Below are 15,954 nucleotides of genomic sequence, written 5' to 3'. Positions count from 1 at the left end.
AACACCTACCCTGGCTGCCTCAGGGGGCTTTCGGATATGCAGGGAAACAGAAATAGACAAAAGCAAACCATGTTTTATTTTGTTAACAGTACTGTAATCTGGTCTGCCTGGCTGCATTTAAAAAAAAAAAAAACGGAAACAAAAAAAACATAAAGGCTCTTTCCTGCAGGTCTGGGGAGGTGAGTACTGCTTCCCTGCTGACTCCCCTGGGGATTTGGGGAAGCCCAGTTTGTCTCCCAGGCTGTAAGCCGGCGAGCAGGCCCTCCGCCCTCCCCAGGGTCTGCAGGGATCAGAGGGTGACTTGTCCCCTGCCCCACAGCCAGTAAATGGTGTAATCATGGTTTGATTATGGACTGCGGGGCTCCAAACATTAGTAATAATTGTCATCATCAGCAGTAACACGTACAGAGTGCTTCTTATGTGCACAGGCACCTCTCGGCAGGAACGTTTTATCTTCAGGGCAACCCTAAGAGTAGTTGGTGTTACTTGTTTCTGGATGGACACAGGGAGATGCAGAGGTAACGGAGTTTGCCTGAAGCCAGGCAGCTGGTGCGCAGCAGCTTTGCTCCAGGTCTGTGACTCCCAGAGGGTGGCCGGTTCTCCTGTCACCGTTTTCAGAGTCACAGCTGCACGCCCAGCCTCACCTCCTCAGAGGACACAGGCCTAAGGGGAGAAGAGGGTGGTCATTCCCACAATCACCAGCCCCGGAAGGGAGCGCCCGACTGCAGGGATGGGGCAACGCGCCAGTGTCAGGTTTCCTCGGAGCCCAAGATTTGTGGAGTCTGGGTTTGGCAAACTGATTTAATCAGAGTGAGAGGATTTGCTTTCTTTATTCCCAGTCGCCGTGGAGGGTGTCAGGATTGTGGAATTAGGAAGAGAAAATTGAATATGTAAAAATTAAGGTTAAACGTCAGGAGGAAGGTTTCCTCTTGTTAAAAATTCATAAGCGATGAACCCAAGTGTCCATTGGCAGGTAAATGGATAACCCAAATGCTGTATATCTATACAAAGAATATTATTCAGCCTTAAAAAAGGAAATTCTACTACTCAGCCATAAAAAAGAATGAAATAATGCCCTTTGCAGCGTTATGGATGGACCTAGAGATGATCATACTAAGTGAAGTAAGTCAGACAGAGAAAGACAAGTATCATATGATATCACTTATATGTGGAATCTAAAATACGATATAAATGAACTTATCTATGAAACAGAAACAGACTCACAGGCATAGAGAACAGACTGGTGGTTGCCAAGGGGGTGGGGTGTGGGGCAGGGATGGGTTGGGGGTTTGGGGTTAGTAGATACAAATTGTTATCTATAGGTGGATAACCAACAAGGTCCTACTGTAGAGCACAGGGAACTATATTCAATATCCTGTGATAAACTATAATGGAAAAGAATAGAAAAAAGAAAATATATATGTATGTATAACTGAATCACTTTGCCGTACAGCAGAAACTAACACAATTGTAAATCAACTGTACTTCAATAAAAATATATTTTTTAAAAAAAGGAAATTCGACACATGCCACAGTGGATGAACCCTGGGGACGTTAAGTGAAATCAGCCGGCCACAAGACAACAGATACTGTGTGATTCCACTCATACTAGGTCCCCAGAGGAGTCAAATCCATAGAGACCGAAAGGAGGGTGGTGGTCGCCAGGGGCCAGGGGAGGGGGAGAGGGAGTTGGTGTTTAATGGGGACAGTTTCAGTTGGGGACGATGGAGAGTTCTGGGGCTGCCTGGTGGTGGCACACTCAACTGTACGCTTAACCATGGTTTAAAATGGTAAATTTTATGTTATATGTATTTTACCACAATAGAAAAGGAATTTGTAGTGCTTACAATACCAGGATCTGCTTGCACAGACACAGTTGGCAGCATTATCTGTGTGCATTTACCACCATAGGCCTGGCAGTCAGCTGACCTGTATGCGTGGAAAACGAACCCACTGGATGTCTTTAACCTCTTGAGTAATTCAGACTCAACACTCAGCCTCACTGGCCCGTGGCCCTCAGCCTGAGCGAGAGCTGACTGAGAAATCTTAGCCCTTTTCCCCGTGTAACTACTTTTTCAAGAGCCTTGTTTTCCTAAGGCCTATAATTATGCTTGCCTCCAGGGTACCCAGGAATTTTTTTTTTTTTTTTAATTAGCAGAGAGCATCCTTACACGTATCATGCTTTGTGGAGGCTGACACACTCTGGCAGCCAGGTCTCACGTGTCGGCATTGGCATCCCGGGGGCCGGCGCACTTGGGGTCCGTAATGCATATTGAGAGCTGGAGCATTCACAGACCCACAGAGGTGTCCACTGTGGGCTGCCCACAGGACGGGGCTCGGGGGCACTCGGCCTGCCTGAGGCTGGCCGCAGCCGGGAGCTGGCCCTGCCTCCACAGACAGTTCTAGGTCAGTGTCTCCAGCGTGGGGGGCCGCAGCGTCCGGAGGCCGTGCCCCGGGGCTGCGGGCGCCACACCCGGCCAAGGCCAGGATGGGCCGAAGCCTGCCGGCTCTGTCAGCCCTGATTTGCGGCCAAGTCTGTCATCTCCCCGAGTTCAAAGAGCGCTTAGCTGCTTGTCTTTGTCAAGAGCGCAGCTGGGGGTCTTTTATGTGAAGGATGTAGGGTTCCCGGGCTGACTTTGATTATTTATTCATCCCCCTTTGTGGGTGTGTGATAGCCGGGCACCCCGGAGCCCCCCCCTGTCCTGAGCGCTGTTGCTCTGAAATTCATTGAGCTTTAAAGCCCTTTGAAAAGTGCTTTTCGAGGGAGGGGAAAAGTTTTTGAAGTCCTGTTTCTCTCTCCCCTCCGCAGTGCCGACACATCTCCTGCCACCGTTCCACGCCCCCTTCCCGATTGACATGCGACACCCGGAGGGAAGGTGCCATTACGAGCCTCACTCCATCCACGGCGCGCACGGGTAAGTTCCGCCCGCCGCCCCGGCCTCGTCCCTCTGTTCCGAGCTCCTGATCAGCGTCGTCCACCTCTGTCACCCCGGCGTGCGCTGGCCCGGTGTGAAGGGGGGACTGTGGGGTGTGAACCCCGGCTCCCCTCTGGTTACCTGAGAAGGAAGCGCACCCATCTGCCACATCACGGCTTCCAAGGATGCAGGGGGTCCTGCTGTGTCCACAAGCGCCCCGAGACTCTTCCCCCATCCAGGCAGTGGGGACGCCCTGCAGAGCAAAGTCCCCCTATAAGTACCGTGACTTTGGATCAACGTTGTCCCAACACAATCATCCATAGTGCCCCGCCCCCCTTTCATGCTCTCAAGTGCCCCAGTTTGGACAGTGAATCACAGGGTAACCCTACTGGTAAGGACACGCTCAAGGTTGTTCTTTGGGGCCTCTCGTACTCCCTGCTCTAGGACCCCCCAGGGAAGGCGTGTGTCCCCTGAGTGTCTCTCTCTAGACCTGTCCCTGCCCCTCTTCACTCCCACCCAGGGTCTCGGAGCCCGTAGCTGATGTCACTTTTCTTGGTCTTTATGACTCCAAGACTCGACCCCTTGCTACCTCATCCATTTTGCTTCCAGGAGAGAGGCTGAATCCTTCACCCCACCCCCTGTATCTCCACTGCGCCCCACACCTGCCTCTTGACCCAGACACCGACCTGTCCACACCAAGCTGCCGTTATGGTTCTAGCCCACCCGTACCTGGGTCTCAGCCCCTACTGCCCCCCCTGCCTGGAACGGCCCCTCCTCCTGACCACCTCCTCCGGAGTCCCGAAGCCTCAGCTCAGGGGCCACCTCCTCCTGGGAGCCCACCCTGAGTGGGGGTCCTTCCCTGGATTCCTCCCACACTCTAGCACTGGAATGAGGTGTCTTCACCCTCCGTCCAGCGGGCTCTGAGCTTTGCTCTGAGAGCCATCGATACCCTGCGTGCATTCCACCCATTGAAGACAGACCCCGCTCCCTCTCCCAGCTCCCGCTGGAGTAAAGCCAGTCAGAACTCACTGAGACCCCACTATACTCAAAGTCCTGTGCCTGGGAGGGGGGCAGGTGACTCCTGTTTTGGGGCACCCGCTGCTCACCCCAGACAAGGCAAATCTGGGACTTCGGTGTGCTTTTTCAAGAGGTCTTGTATGTTGCAATAATCTCAGACATATAAAAACTTTGCAAAACTAGTGCAAAGATTTCCCGTATACCCTCACCCGGTTCCTCAAACGGTCACTTCTTACATAACCAAAGACTGGGCCAGTGCTATTAACTAACTCGTAAATCGTATCTAAATTTGGTCCGTTGCCTGTGGATGTCCTTTTTTTCCATGGTCAGGATTTAGCCCTTGCATTTAGTTGTCATAACTCCTTCGTCATCTTTAATCCAGGACATGGCTCAGTCTCTCTTGCCTTTCATGACCTTGACACTTTTTCTTTTCCATGATGGTTTATTACAGGATATTGAATAGAGTTCCCTGTGCTCTGCAGTAGGACCTTGTTGTTTATCCATTCTCTATGTACTAGTTTACATCTGCTGACCCCAAACTCTCACTCCATCCTTCCCCACCCCCTCCCCCTTGGCAACCACAAGTCTGTTCTCTATGTCTGTGAGTCTGTTTCTGTGTCGTAGATAAGTTCATTTGTGTCATATTTTAGATTCCACATATAATTGATATCATATGGTATTTGGCTTTCTCTGTCTGACTTACTTCACTAAGTATGACAGTCTCTTGGTCCATCCGTGTTGCTGCAAATGGCACTATTTCATTCTTTTTTATGGCTGAGTCATATTCCATTGTATATATGTATCACATCTTCTTTATCCATTCATCTGTTGATGGACACTTAGGTTGCTTCCGTGTCTTGGCTATTGTAACCAGGGCTGCTATGAACATTGGGGTGCATATTAGAGTTTTGTCCGGATATATGCCCAGGAGTGGGATTGCCAGATCATATGGCAACTCTCTTTTCAGTTTTTTGAGGAACCTTCATGCTGTTCTTCGAAGTGGCTGCACAAATTTACATATGACCTTGACCCTTGAAGAGGAAAGGCCAATTACTGTATAAAATGTCCTCGATTTGGGTTTGCCTGGTGTTGCCCCCTCATAAATTCAGATGATGCATGGGGGTGGATACTCCCACAGAAGTGGTGCTGTGCCCTCCTAGGGCATCGTGTCGGGGCCCATGACGACCATACTTCTCATCCCTGGAGATGGCTAACTTTGATCGTTTGCTTATGGTGACGTCTGCTGGGTTTCTCCACTTTAAAGTTCATCCCTGTGTAATTACAAGTCCCTTGTGGAACAATACTTGGGTAATATGTAAATTCCTATTTCTCATCATATTTTCACGCACTCACTTGAACATCCATTGTTGATTCTTGCCAAAAACAGTAACGTCTAGTATTTGCCAAATGGTGATTTTCTATTTCCGTGATTCCTTCCACATTTATCGACTGGAATTCTCCTGTAAGGAAGAGTTGTCCCTTCGCCCCCATTTCTCTATTTATTTGATCATTTATCTCTGTCAAATCAATGTGTGGATATTTGTCTTCTTCTGTGAGTTATACTCTATTGCTGTCGCTATTTATTGTGTTGTTCAAACTGTCCCAGATTTGTGCAGTGGGAGTTCCTTCAAGTTGTCCCCTGTGACATGCTGGGATCTTTGCGTTTTATTTTGGTGCATGTAGCTGGTTCTCACTTGACTAGGACCTGCTGCTGACAGGCCTGTGTCCCCCTGGTGGGTGGTGGGGCTGTTTCAGCCCTCTGCCCACCTCCCACGCTTCTCCAGCTGCAGGTGGCTGAGACCACAGCTCAGGCGGCTTCTGGAAGGTGCATACTCTTAGAGCTGGTAGATCACCCCAAAATTGCTCAGTTGGTGGCATCTGAGAATCCTGTGAGTATCAAGGGAGCTGAGCCCCTTTCCAGGAGGGGGTTGGAGTGGCTGATTCTCTGCTCGAGAACTGTTTGGCTGGTTCCGTGACATAGATCCTGAGCACGGCAGGCCTGCAGCGCAGTGCTCCCCGCAAGGGGCCCTGTGCTGGTCAGAGACATGCGCACTGCTGAGAGCTCCCTGGGGGAGCGTACAGGCAGGTGTGCGTCACTGCAGGGGAGCATCCTGGCTCCCACGTCCCCACATACCTAGGGGCAATGACAGAGATGTAAGAAGACGTCACCATTGACGATTGCCGTTTCTCGAAATAACTCTGACCTTGTAGACAGGCTCTGCTGTAAACACTTCCTGTGTTCATCTTACTTAATCCTCTCAACCCTAAAAGATATGCATTTCATGTCAGCCCCACGTTACAGATGAAGGAACTGAGGCAGCACACAGAGAGGTTAAATAATTCATCTTAGGGCCCCCACTGAGGAAGTGGGAGAGTTTGAAATCTAATTACCGCCTCCTGAGCCCCGGCCCTCGGCCACATGCTGGCCTTGCTCTTGGGAGCACATGTATGACCACAGGTCCCCTGCACGGGTCCAGACGATTCCTTCATGAAAGCTCACCTAACCCTTTGTTAGGGCACTGCCCCCAAACCTCTGGACCAGCCGCCTCCCCTGGGAGCCTGCTAGCAATGCAGAGCCTCAGGCTGCAGCCCAGACTTGCTGAGTCAGAGACTCTAGGATGGGCCCACCGTTTGTTTTGTTTTGGGGTTTTTTTTTTGGTTTTTTAAATAAATTTATTTATTTATTTTTGGCTGCGTTGGGTCTTCGTTGCTGCACGCGGGCTTTCTCTAGTTGTGGCGAGCGGGGGCTACTCTTCGTTGCGGTGCACGGGCTTCTCATTGCGGTGGCTTCTCTCGTTGCAGAGCACGGGCTCTAGGCGTGCGGGCTTCAGTAGTTGTGGCCCGTGGGCTCAGTAGTTGTGGCTTGTGGGCTCTAGAGCACAGGCTCAGTAGTTGTGGCTTGTGGGCTCTAGAGACCAGGCTCAGTAGTTGTGGTGCACGGGCTTAGTTGCTCCGCGACATGTGGGATCTTCCGGACCAGGGATCGAACCCGTGTCCCCTGCATCGGCAGGCGGATTCTCAACCACTGCGCCACCAGGGAAGCCCTCACACATTACACACATTACACACATCACACACACATTACAGGCTTGAGATGCTCCGGCTGCAGGCAGGACCTTGGCCCTGAGTCAGGGGCCCTCAGTACTGTCACTCCCCAGGCTAGTAGAGAGCTGTGGCCGGGAGGTGGCCCCCCTAAGTTTTCTCCAGGCTCTGCCATTCCCCAGGTCAGGACTGGACACAGGCCATGTCCCATCCCGGGGCCTGCTTCCCTCCTGGCCAGTGAGGGACAGAGAATGGCTGGGGCACCCAGAGAAGCGGGAAGTGGAGGAGGCAGGCAGCAGGCGAGGGCTGGCCCGGCCAGCAGGCCCGTGGAGATGGCCTCGTCACTCACTGGCCTGGATGGCTCTTTACTTGTAGGGCTGTTTCCTGCTGCTGGAACTGCCCGTCTCCAACTTGGTGGCTTAAAACGATGCAGATGGACCCTCAGAGAGCTGTGGGGGACAGAAGTCAGAAGTCAGTCTTCTGGGCCTAAAATCAAGGTGTTGGCAGGGCTGGTTTCCTCCTGGAAGCTTCTGGCTCCTGGAGAGAATCCATTTCCTTGGCTTTTGCAGCTTCTGGAGGCTGCCTGTGCTCCCTGCCCCTCACCACACCGCCTCTTGGCCTCCTGCGTCTTTCTCACGTCCACTTCTTCCTCGTCTGCAGGAGTTTCCTGCCTTTGCCTCTCTTAGAAGGATGGCAGTGATTGCTTTTAGGGCCCTGAAATCCAGGAGCACCTTCTTGTCTCACAATCGTTAACTCAGTTCCATCTACAAAGTCCCTTTTCCCATAGAAGGTGGCATTCAGAGGTTCCCGGATTCGAACACGGACATCTCTGCCTGTCATTATTCGGCTCATTTGTGATCACCAAGCCCCAGTGCTAAGTCTGGCATCACCCAGCAGAAGACAATAAAAGGTGTCAATCATCTGTGCAGGGCCTGCAGGGGCCAGGCTCTGCACTGCAGCCTCGTTGTGTGCTATTAGGTGCCCCTCCTGACGGCCCCGTGAAATGGGGCTGTAGTATGCATCTTACCGATGCAGAGGCTGAGGCCCAGAGGGCTGCACCGACCCTCCCAGCTCACCCTTGCACGGTGGGCCTGCTTGCTTCCGCTCCAGTGTTGAGGGGCCCAGCACCCCAGCCCCCCACCCCCCAAAGCCCGCCTCTGGCTGGGGTGCGCTCCCGGCATCTCTACGTTATCCTGGAGGTCGTTGGCTCCTGCCCAGGCCACAGGAGGGACACAGCGCGTGTTCAGGGCTAACCTCGGGCCCTGGAAAGACTACCCGTTCATCCCCCTAGGTGGGTGCCCCAGGTGGGAAACAGGATAAAGCCTGGGAGGAAAACGGGCCCCCTGGCTGTGGCTTCGGTGATCAGTGTGGTCGGAGCCCGGCGCAGCGCCCGGTCCCTCAAGCCCCTGCTGTAGCCGCGCCTCCTCGCCGGCACCAAACGCGTCTAATCACGCAGACGTTGCGCAGCAAATGACGTGGGCTGTCGTCTCCCGTCCTGTCGCCAGAGCCTCTGCGGCTGCTCGGCGCCCGGGACCGCTGCCCATTGGCTCGCCTGGCCGCGGTGGGCGTGGCTCCGGGCGGAGCGCTCCGCCCCCGGCCCTGCCAGGCCACCTGGGCTTGAACCCCAGCGCTGGACGCAGCAGCCTTGGGATGTGACTACCTGACCAGCCTGAACGGATGAACCTGTTTTCTCATCTGTAAAAGCGCATGATAATAGTACCTACCCCATCTACTGCGTTATTTGGAAAGTTAAATGGGGTAAGAGGAAGAGCGCATTTAGAACAGTTTGGAAACATGCACTAGATGCTAAGGAGGACTGTGATTACTGTCGTTATTAGACGAGGAGGTTCCTTGTGGCCAAAGCAGGCCGTGGCGGGACCTTGGGAGAGGATGCCGTCTGGGGGCCGCACCGCGCGAAGGTGGAGAATGGGGATGGCGGGAGGAGGGGTCTCTTTTCCCCCCAGTTGAGGAATTTGGACTTTACCCTTTGGGCAACCAGGAGCAGATGGGGAGTGGACCGGTTCGTTTTCAGGGTAACCATGGGAGCTGTTGAAGGAGGGGCGTGGGAAGGACACCGGCCACAGCTGTCACTGTGGTTGGGACAGAGGAGGAGCCGGGCCAGGGCTGCCCGCGCACCGGCCGAGCAGGCAGCTACACGGGGGCGGCGCAGGCGGTGGGTCCAGGGTGCGGAAACCCACCCCGTACCTCCCATCTGGACGGCTCCCTATTAGACACCCACCCCCCAGCCCTCTCCAGAGCTACCTTCCTGGAGGTGCAAACCCAGCACCGGCCTTGCATGGCTTACTAATGCTCAGATGGTTCCAGAAGGGTAAAGGACACTGGACTCGTGGAGCGGCACCTGTCACCTGCATAAATCACAGGTGATGGGGAGACAGATGGTTGGGGGATGTTCTTGCCGGTCAGGTGTGGTTTTCCTGTGACCCTGCCCCCCCGTGGGGACGCGCTCCTGCGTCTCCAAGAGTCCGTTCTCGAGGGCGGGGGGGCTGTCCTGCAGTGTCTCCATCACCTGGTAACCGCAGCAGGGAACAGCTCTGTGGACCCCCTCCCGCCCCTGCCCCTTGGAAACAGGCTCAGCGGGTAACGTGGGGACCAAGGCTGAGGCGGGGCACGGCAGGGCCCTCGGCTGGAGCCCCCCTACCTCCTCGGTGTGTGCGGGGGTCAGGGCCGCCTTGGGCCGGGACCAACTCACGTGTTTGCAGGGAGGGTAGAAGCTTGTGTTGCTGGTGCAGTAGACTGGGTAGATCTCAGCTCCTCACCCTGCTTGTGAGGTCCTTCCCCTCCGAGCCCTGCACTGGGCCTTCAGAGAGGACCAATTCCAACTGCTCACAGCCCGGAAGGGTTAGAGACACCGGCTCGCGGAGCAGTTCTCAAACCTGGCTGAAAATCTGAACTAGGATGTGTCTCAAAGATGCACATTCCTAGGCCCCAACCCCAGAAGTTCTGGCTCTTTCAGGCTAAGGTGAGGCCTGGGAATATGCCTGTTTGTAGACACCCACAGGCCAGAGTTAGGGGCCACCCTGCTTATTTTTAACCAAGAAAGCGGGCCCAGAGCTGTGTTTTGGTTGTCCAGGGTCAGAGCCAGCAGGCTTTTAGGCCTTTTCTCTCCATGATAACAGCTCTGCTGTATGGGTGTTAAACATCCCCCGGTTCTGCCTCATCACCCACTCACAGGTGCCCACGAGTTGACCTAAATCTCTTCATATTCTCAGTCTGCGGAAGGAGGTGCGCATGCTGGAGGGGGGTGGGGGGGAAGGGGACGGCCACAGCCATCTCACCCGTAGGGAGGACAGTCCCCCGCCGGTCTCCATACCTGACCTCTGACATCCACGACCCCCAGCACCTGCCTGGACTCTGGACCTGAAGATCACCCGATCCTGAGCTGTAATGCGCAAGCAGTGTTCCAGCCGTCACGGCCAAGGCCACCCTCCATGGAGAAGGAAGGGTGCAGTGCTCTTGCTAGGGACGGATGGCCCCGGGACTTAGCCGTCAGTTCTTGAAAAGTCCACACGTACTTTAAAGTCCTGGGTACTTTAAGGAGTGCCAGCTGGTGGGTGTGAAGACCTCCGCTTCCCACCGTCTTCTGGCCACTCCGTCACGCGTGTACACTGCCCACCCCCACCCCCACCGGAGCTGTTCAGGACGGCCGGACCCTACCTCGTCCTGGCGACTGCATATCAGTGGGGATGGTCCTCCCCGCTTCCCTCAAGAAGGTAGTTTCTTGGCTGTTGCTGGCTGAGCTCACGAACGGTCAGGTCTGGGGGGATTTGAAGATGGCTTTTGCCAAGGTCAGGGTTCCATGAAGACGGCACCGGCTCGTCGTGAGAGTAATAAACACGCAGTCGGCTCGGCTTGCAACTCACCTGCGTTGTCCCGGGCCCCTGACAGCCCTGTCCTCAGCCAGCCACCGAGGGGAGCAGAGAGATACACGAAGATTTTCTTCTTGATTCTTGGCCCAACGCGCCAGGTTCACGGCTCAGAGAGGACTGGCTTTGCTTGTGTTTCGAGAAGACCCTTCTCTGCCCTCTGCCAATGTGCGTGCTTTTGTCAAGCGACAGATAGAAGAAAGGAAGAAACTTCCAAAGGGCATGTCTGTCCGCCTGGATCCCGGGCCAAGATGCTGCGGGGGCTCCCGGTCGCCCACCAGGGGCCTTGTCCTCCTCCGCCTCGGCCCACACTGCCTCTCCGTCTCCAGGGAGCGCTCCTTAAAAGCCTCGTGGCTGACCGCATCTTCAGAGGAACTGCCCGGCAGGTGGACGCGGAGCCCAGAAAAGCCCAGGACTATGCAGCTTGTAGGGCGGCTCGCCCTCCTCCCTCAGCTGTCTGAGGGCCGAGTGACAGATAGATGTGGAGCATGGCTCCCGGTGACGGGCGTGGCCCTCAGAGAGACCTCCAGGCACGTCCCTTCCTGTCTCTGGGCGGCAGGATGCTGGGCTCTCAGACTAACTGAGATGCAGCCACAGCAGCCTGTGTCCACCCTCTGGATTATGTCATCTGACCCTCATCAACACCACATAGAAAGGCAGCATGTCACTCCCGCTGGATATGTGGGGAAGCGGAGGCACGGCGAGCGTGACCGCTGTCTCCGGGGACATTCTGCTAGTAAGTAACACAGCGGGGACTTGAACCAGGGCAGCTTGACCCTAGAGGGCTGTTCTCCGCCCTGACCCCTGTGGAGAAGCCTCCCTCCTCTGAGAGCTTCAGATCCCCAGCTCCAGGATCTTGCTCAGCGGCGTGGGTCAGACAGCTCATTTATAATGGAATCCGCCCGTAAAAGTTTAATGAGGAGCGTGTCTGATAAGGTGGCCCACTCTTTGATCTTTGCTGAACGCCGGCCCTCGCAGAAGGGTTGCTGCCTGAATCTGGGCTTTGCAGAGCGCCCATGGTCAGCCGAGGGCAGGAGAGGCCCCGGGAGTGAAGCAAATCTTGATGTGCAGAAATGAGGCGGGCCTACAGCAGCGGAGGGTGCACAGAGCAGGCGTGGGGAGGCACTGCCTGGTGGAAAGGTCCTGCAGGGTTGAGAGGTGATCTTTCTGGCTCCCCTCCGGACCCGCTGGGCCCCCGTCATCTTGGGCAGTTCCCATCCCACACCCCCAGGATTTAGGAGAACAGGGTGGGGCCAAGGTTCAAGTCCTATGCCATCTATATACCCTTGACATCCTTGGGCTGGCTGTTAACCTCCAGAGCCTCAGTTTCCCCATCTCTAAAATGGAGACAAAACAGTAGCCCACATGGGGTGCTTGTGAGAATTAGGTGAGTGAGTGAGTATAGAGCACAGAGGACAGGTCCTGGTGCCCAGTGATTGCTGGACAATGGCTTTCTCTTGCCACTCTCCTGTTGACACCAGAAGGAAACCCACATTTCATTCCAGGCACTCTGCTGGGTGCTGGGCAGATGATATTAGATCCAGTCCTCTCAATGCCCTGTAAGGTGGGTGATATTCTCCCCCCTTCATAGAGCAGAAAATTGGAGGTTTCCAGAATTTAAGGGCTTGCTAAGATCCCTCAGCCAGAAAGTGAGATCTGACCCTCAAGCCTGAGCTCTTCTCTATGCTGTGATTATCCTCGGAGAGGAAGAGGCATCTCATTGTAGGTCTTAGGGCTATGCTGTGTTATCTTGGCTGTAATCAATCCAAAGGAATTAATCACTAACAGTAAAATTTCAGGTGTTGGCGGACAGATTGGCCTTTGAGGGGGGCGGGGGCGTCTTTTCCCACTGTCCGCCTCCGTGTCATTCACTCCGGGTGGAAGCTGCTGCCGGTGCCCAGAATGCATCCGTTTATTGAGCCTAATTCATTCTTGCTGGATTTATCTGTGTCCCAAGTGCTGTCACTCGGGGTCACTCCTGCCAGCCTTGGTCCACACTGGTTGAGAGAATTTGTGAGCAGTGCCCTGCCCCTGAGTCCTGTTGCAGCCATTCTCCAAGCCTCCATCACTGCAGCCAGCATCACTGTACCAGTTATGTGCCCTGGGGCCCACGGGGAAGAAATACGTCCGCACCATGTGAGCTCCTTCCTTCATCTTACCCTTCCAGGAGCTGTATTTGTGAAATGTGAACTGGACCTGTCCCACACAAGCAACGTAGCGTTTACTTGTTGCTTCCCTCAGTGGGGAAGTTCTTAGCACTTGTTCATTTCACGACACTCACCCAGTGCCTGTGATGTGCCAGCCTTGCACCGGGGATACGGTCCAAGGAGGTGCAGTCTGGGTGCTCACAGACAGCTCATGGCCTGGGGTGGGGCGGGAATCGAGCGGTTACAGAGTGGTGTGCAGGTGGGAGAGGAAGGGTCGGGGGAACCCAGAGCACCAGGAAACCAGGAGGGGAAAGCGTTTGTCAGCAGGAAGGCACGGAGGCCTGCCTCTGCCCGTCCCACTGTTAGCCCCAGAGTTGCTCTTGTTCCAGTGAGGGGCCTCGACTCCTGAGCCCTTTTCAAAGCACACGCTAATGGACTCCAAAACTGGGTAGAAATCGATAGCCCACCCCCCTCTAAGAAGACGAGATGTCTTATCTAAACTATTTGGGATTATCCATCTCGTTTTGACAGGCATCCAGGAAAGGAAATTCCACACACCCCGTTGGCTGGCTAGGCCAGAGTGGAAGCATTCTCACCATGGAGGAGTTTCCCTGCATGTAGCCCACCCTCCGCCCAGGCCTGTTCTCCTTGCTTAAGCCCAGACCCCTAGGGAAACCTAACAAAGCCCCTCCCCCAACCCCACGACCAAGTGTCTCACTCCCATCCGTGCCTCCCCCTCCAGCCCCCTGCATTTGCCCTGTGATGGGACCATCCCCATAAAACCGTGACTTTCTGGAAGATTCTGCTCAGCTGTGCTCAGCCAAGGGTGGCGGCTCTTGCAGTTGCAGGACCCACATACCCAGAGGCTAGCTCACACCTCAGGTACCTGGGCAGCTCCCCAGACAGGTGAATGGAGCCCACCACCTCCCCTCCGCCCCCCAGCTCTGCACATGTCATCCCTCTGCTAGGAGAAAAGGCTCCTTGATAACTCACTCTTGTTTCTTCTGCTTTTTTGGGTTTGTATGTTTGAAAGCACTGATCACTTTCCCATCCTTGTGCTCCGAGGAGACGAAAGTGTGATCAGGGGTGGGTGACTGAATTAACCCCCGTGGCCTGTGTGGCTAGAGCTTAACCAAGTCCATCTGTATGGCCTCCTTTGTAGGTGCAATTTTATAACCTAATTTCCCTACCAAAACATCAGTGTTTACTTAGTAAGAAATCTGCTCTTCATCAGCTGGACACAGTGATTTCTTTATTATGGCTCTGCCCTGCTTGGGGAGTGACAGAGCTGGCGCTCAGCTAGGTCTGGCGGAATGTGCATGTCTGGGATGGGAACGGGGTGAGTGGAGGGTCGGAAGGATTGCATGTGTATACAGACGTGTGTCGGTCGCAGAGCAGGGTTAGGGTTAGGGTTAGAGTTAGGGTCTGGGGATGGCTGGGAGGGAACCTGGCAGCAGAGAGATGGAGCGGCCAAGGTGAGCCCACTGGGTGACCCCGGAGACAACCACTGGACCCTCAAACCCTGCTAGCAGCCCACACAGGTTCTCCACAACAGCCCTGCGGTCTCTCCACTCCCCACCCCAGAACCCCCGTCCGCTCGGCCAGCTTCTAACCAGAGGCCAGCTTCTACCCAGCCATCCTTTTTAAAAATCTGATCTTATTACACTGAAGACGTACAAAAGGATAGTAAAAGCATGGTTACGATGTAAAGAGTATGAATGACCATTGTCCCCTGCTCTGCCCGGGAACGGGGGATGTGCCAGCACCTTTGAGGCCCCGTGTGGCCCTCCAGGGTCCTGCCCCGGGGCTCCCCCTCCACCACCCTCTGGGACTTGGAGTTATCACCCCCTGTGTCTGTAACAGTTGTACCTGATGTCTGACTCTTGTAATAATACATTGTTTGGGTTTGCTCTGTGTGCTTTATATAAATAGAGCAATTCTATTCTATATAAATAGAATCATTGCAGATGGATTCTTGGGGAACCTGGTTTTCACGGGTCACGGAATGTTCCAGGGAGTCATCCCATTGGTGCGTGGGGCTCTTAATTCGTTAATTCTCACTGCTCTGAAGCAGTCTGGACTGACAGGCACCTGGGATGCGTCTGTGCTTTTGCTATTTTGAACATCATTGCAGTGAAAGCTCTAGCACCATCCTCCGGGCCTCACGTACCACCCATTCCTTAGAATAAATGTGTGTTTGAGAATGAAATTGCTGAGTCATGGGGTAGTCACGTTTTAACCCTCCTCCATGTTGCCAGATTTTTTGCCGAGCCACTCCCACCAGCAGTGTTTGAGGGCTCAGCCTGCTCCGCACCCTTGTTATCAGGGTGATGTCATCCACATTTTAATTTTTGCTTAAATGGCATCTCCTGTGATTCGATTTTTTTACTTCCCATATCTCTAATGATGCTGACTACATGCTTTCATATGTTTCTTGGCCAATAATGTTTCCTGCTCATGAAATGCCTGTTCAGCTATTTTGCCCATTTTTCTATGGAGTTGTCTTTTTCCTATTGATTTGCCTAAGCTTTTTATATATTAAGGCTACTCTTTTTTTTTTTTTTTTTTTTTTTTTTTTTTTGCGGTACGCGGGCCTCTCACTGTTGTGGCCTCTCCCGTTGCGGAGCACAGGCTCCGGACGCGCAGGCTCAGCGGCCATGGCTCACGGGCCCAGCCGCTCCGCGGCATGTGGGATCTTCCCGGACCAGGACACGAACCCGTGTCCCCTGCATCGGCAGGCGGACTCTCAACCACTGCGCCACCAGGGAAGCCCCACGGCTATTCATTTTGTGGTTGGTTATCTCTGGTGCAAATATCCTCTCCCAGTCTGTGCCCAGTCTCTTTGCTCCCATGATGAAGTGTCTGGGTGACGGGAAGGTCCTGTTAAAACCCGGCTCAGGTTACCAACATTTGCTTCATGGTTTTCCCCACGTGCTCTCCCCGCACCCA

General features: G+C 54.2%; 1 protein-coding gene across 1 annotated transcript in view; it reads left to right on the top strand.

Annotated features, from left to right (window-relative positions):
* Window positions 1–15,954, top strand: part of GLI2 (GLI family zinc finger 2) — a gene marked incomplete at its 3' end in the record, with an annotated part of 245,640 nt that overhangs the window by 179,820 nt on the left and 49,866 nt on the right. Inside the window, exon 3 of the mRNA XM_079710035.1 lies at window positions 2,810–2,915. Within this exon, the coding sequence (XP_079566161.1) occupies window positions 2,810–2,915 (106 nt within the window). The remainder of the gene's footprint in view (window positions 1–2,809; window positions 2,916–15,954) is intronic.

This window comes from Hyperoodon ampullatus (assembly GCF_949752795.1).
Source record: "Hyperoodon ampullatus genome assembly, chromosome: 8".
Lineage (NCBI taxonomy): Eukaryota > Metazoa > Chordata > Mammalia > Artiodactyla > Ziphiidae > Hyperoodon > Hyperoodon ampullatus.
The sequence above is the reverse complement of the archived record's forward strand: the minus strand, read 5'-3'. Positions and strand labels throughout refer to the sequence as shown.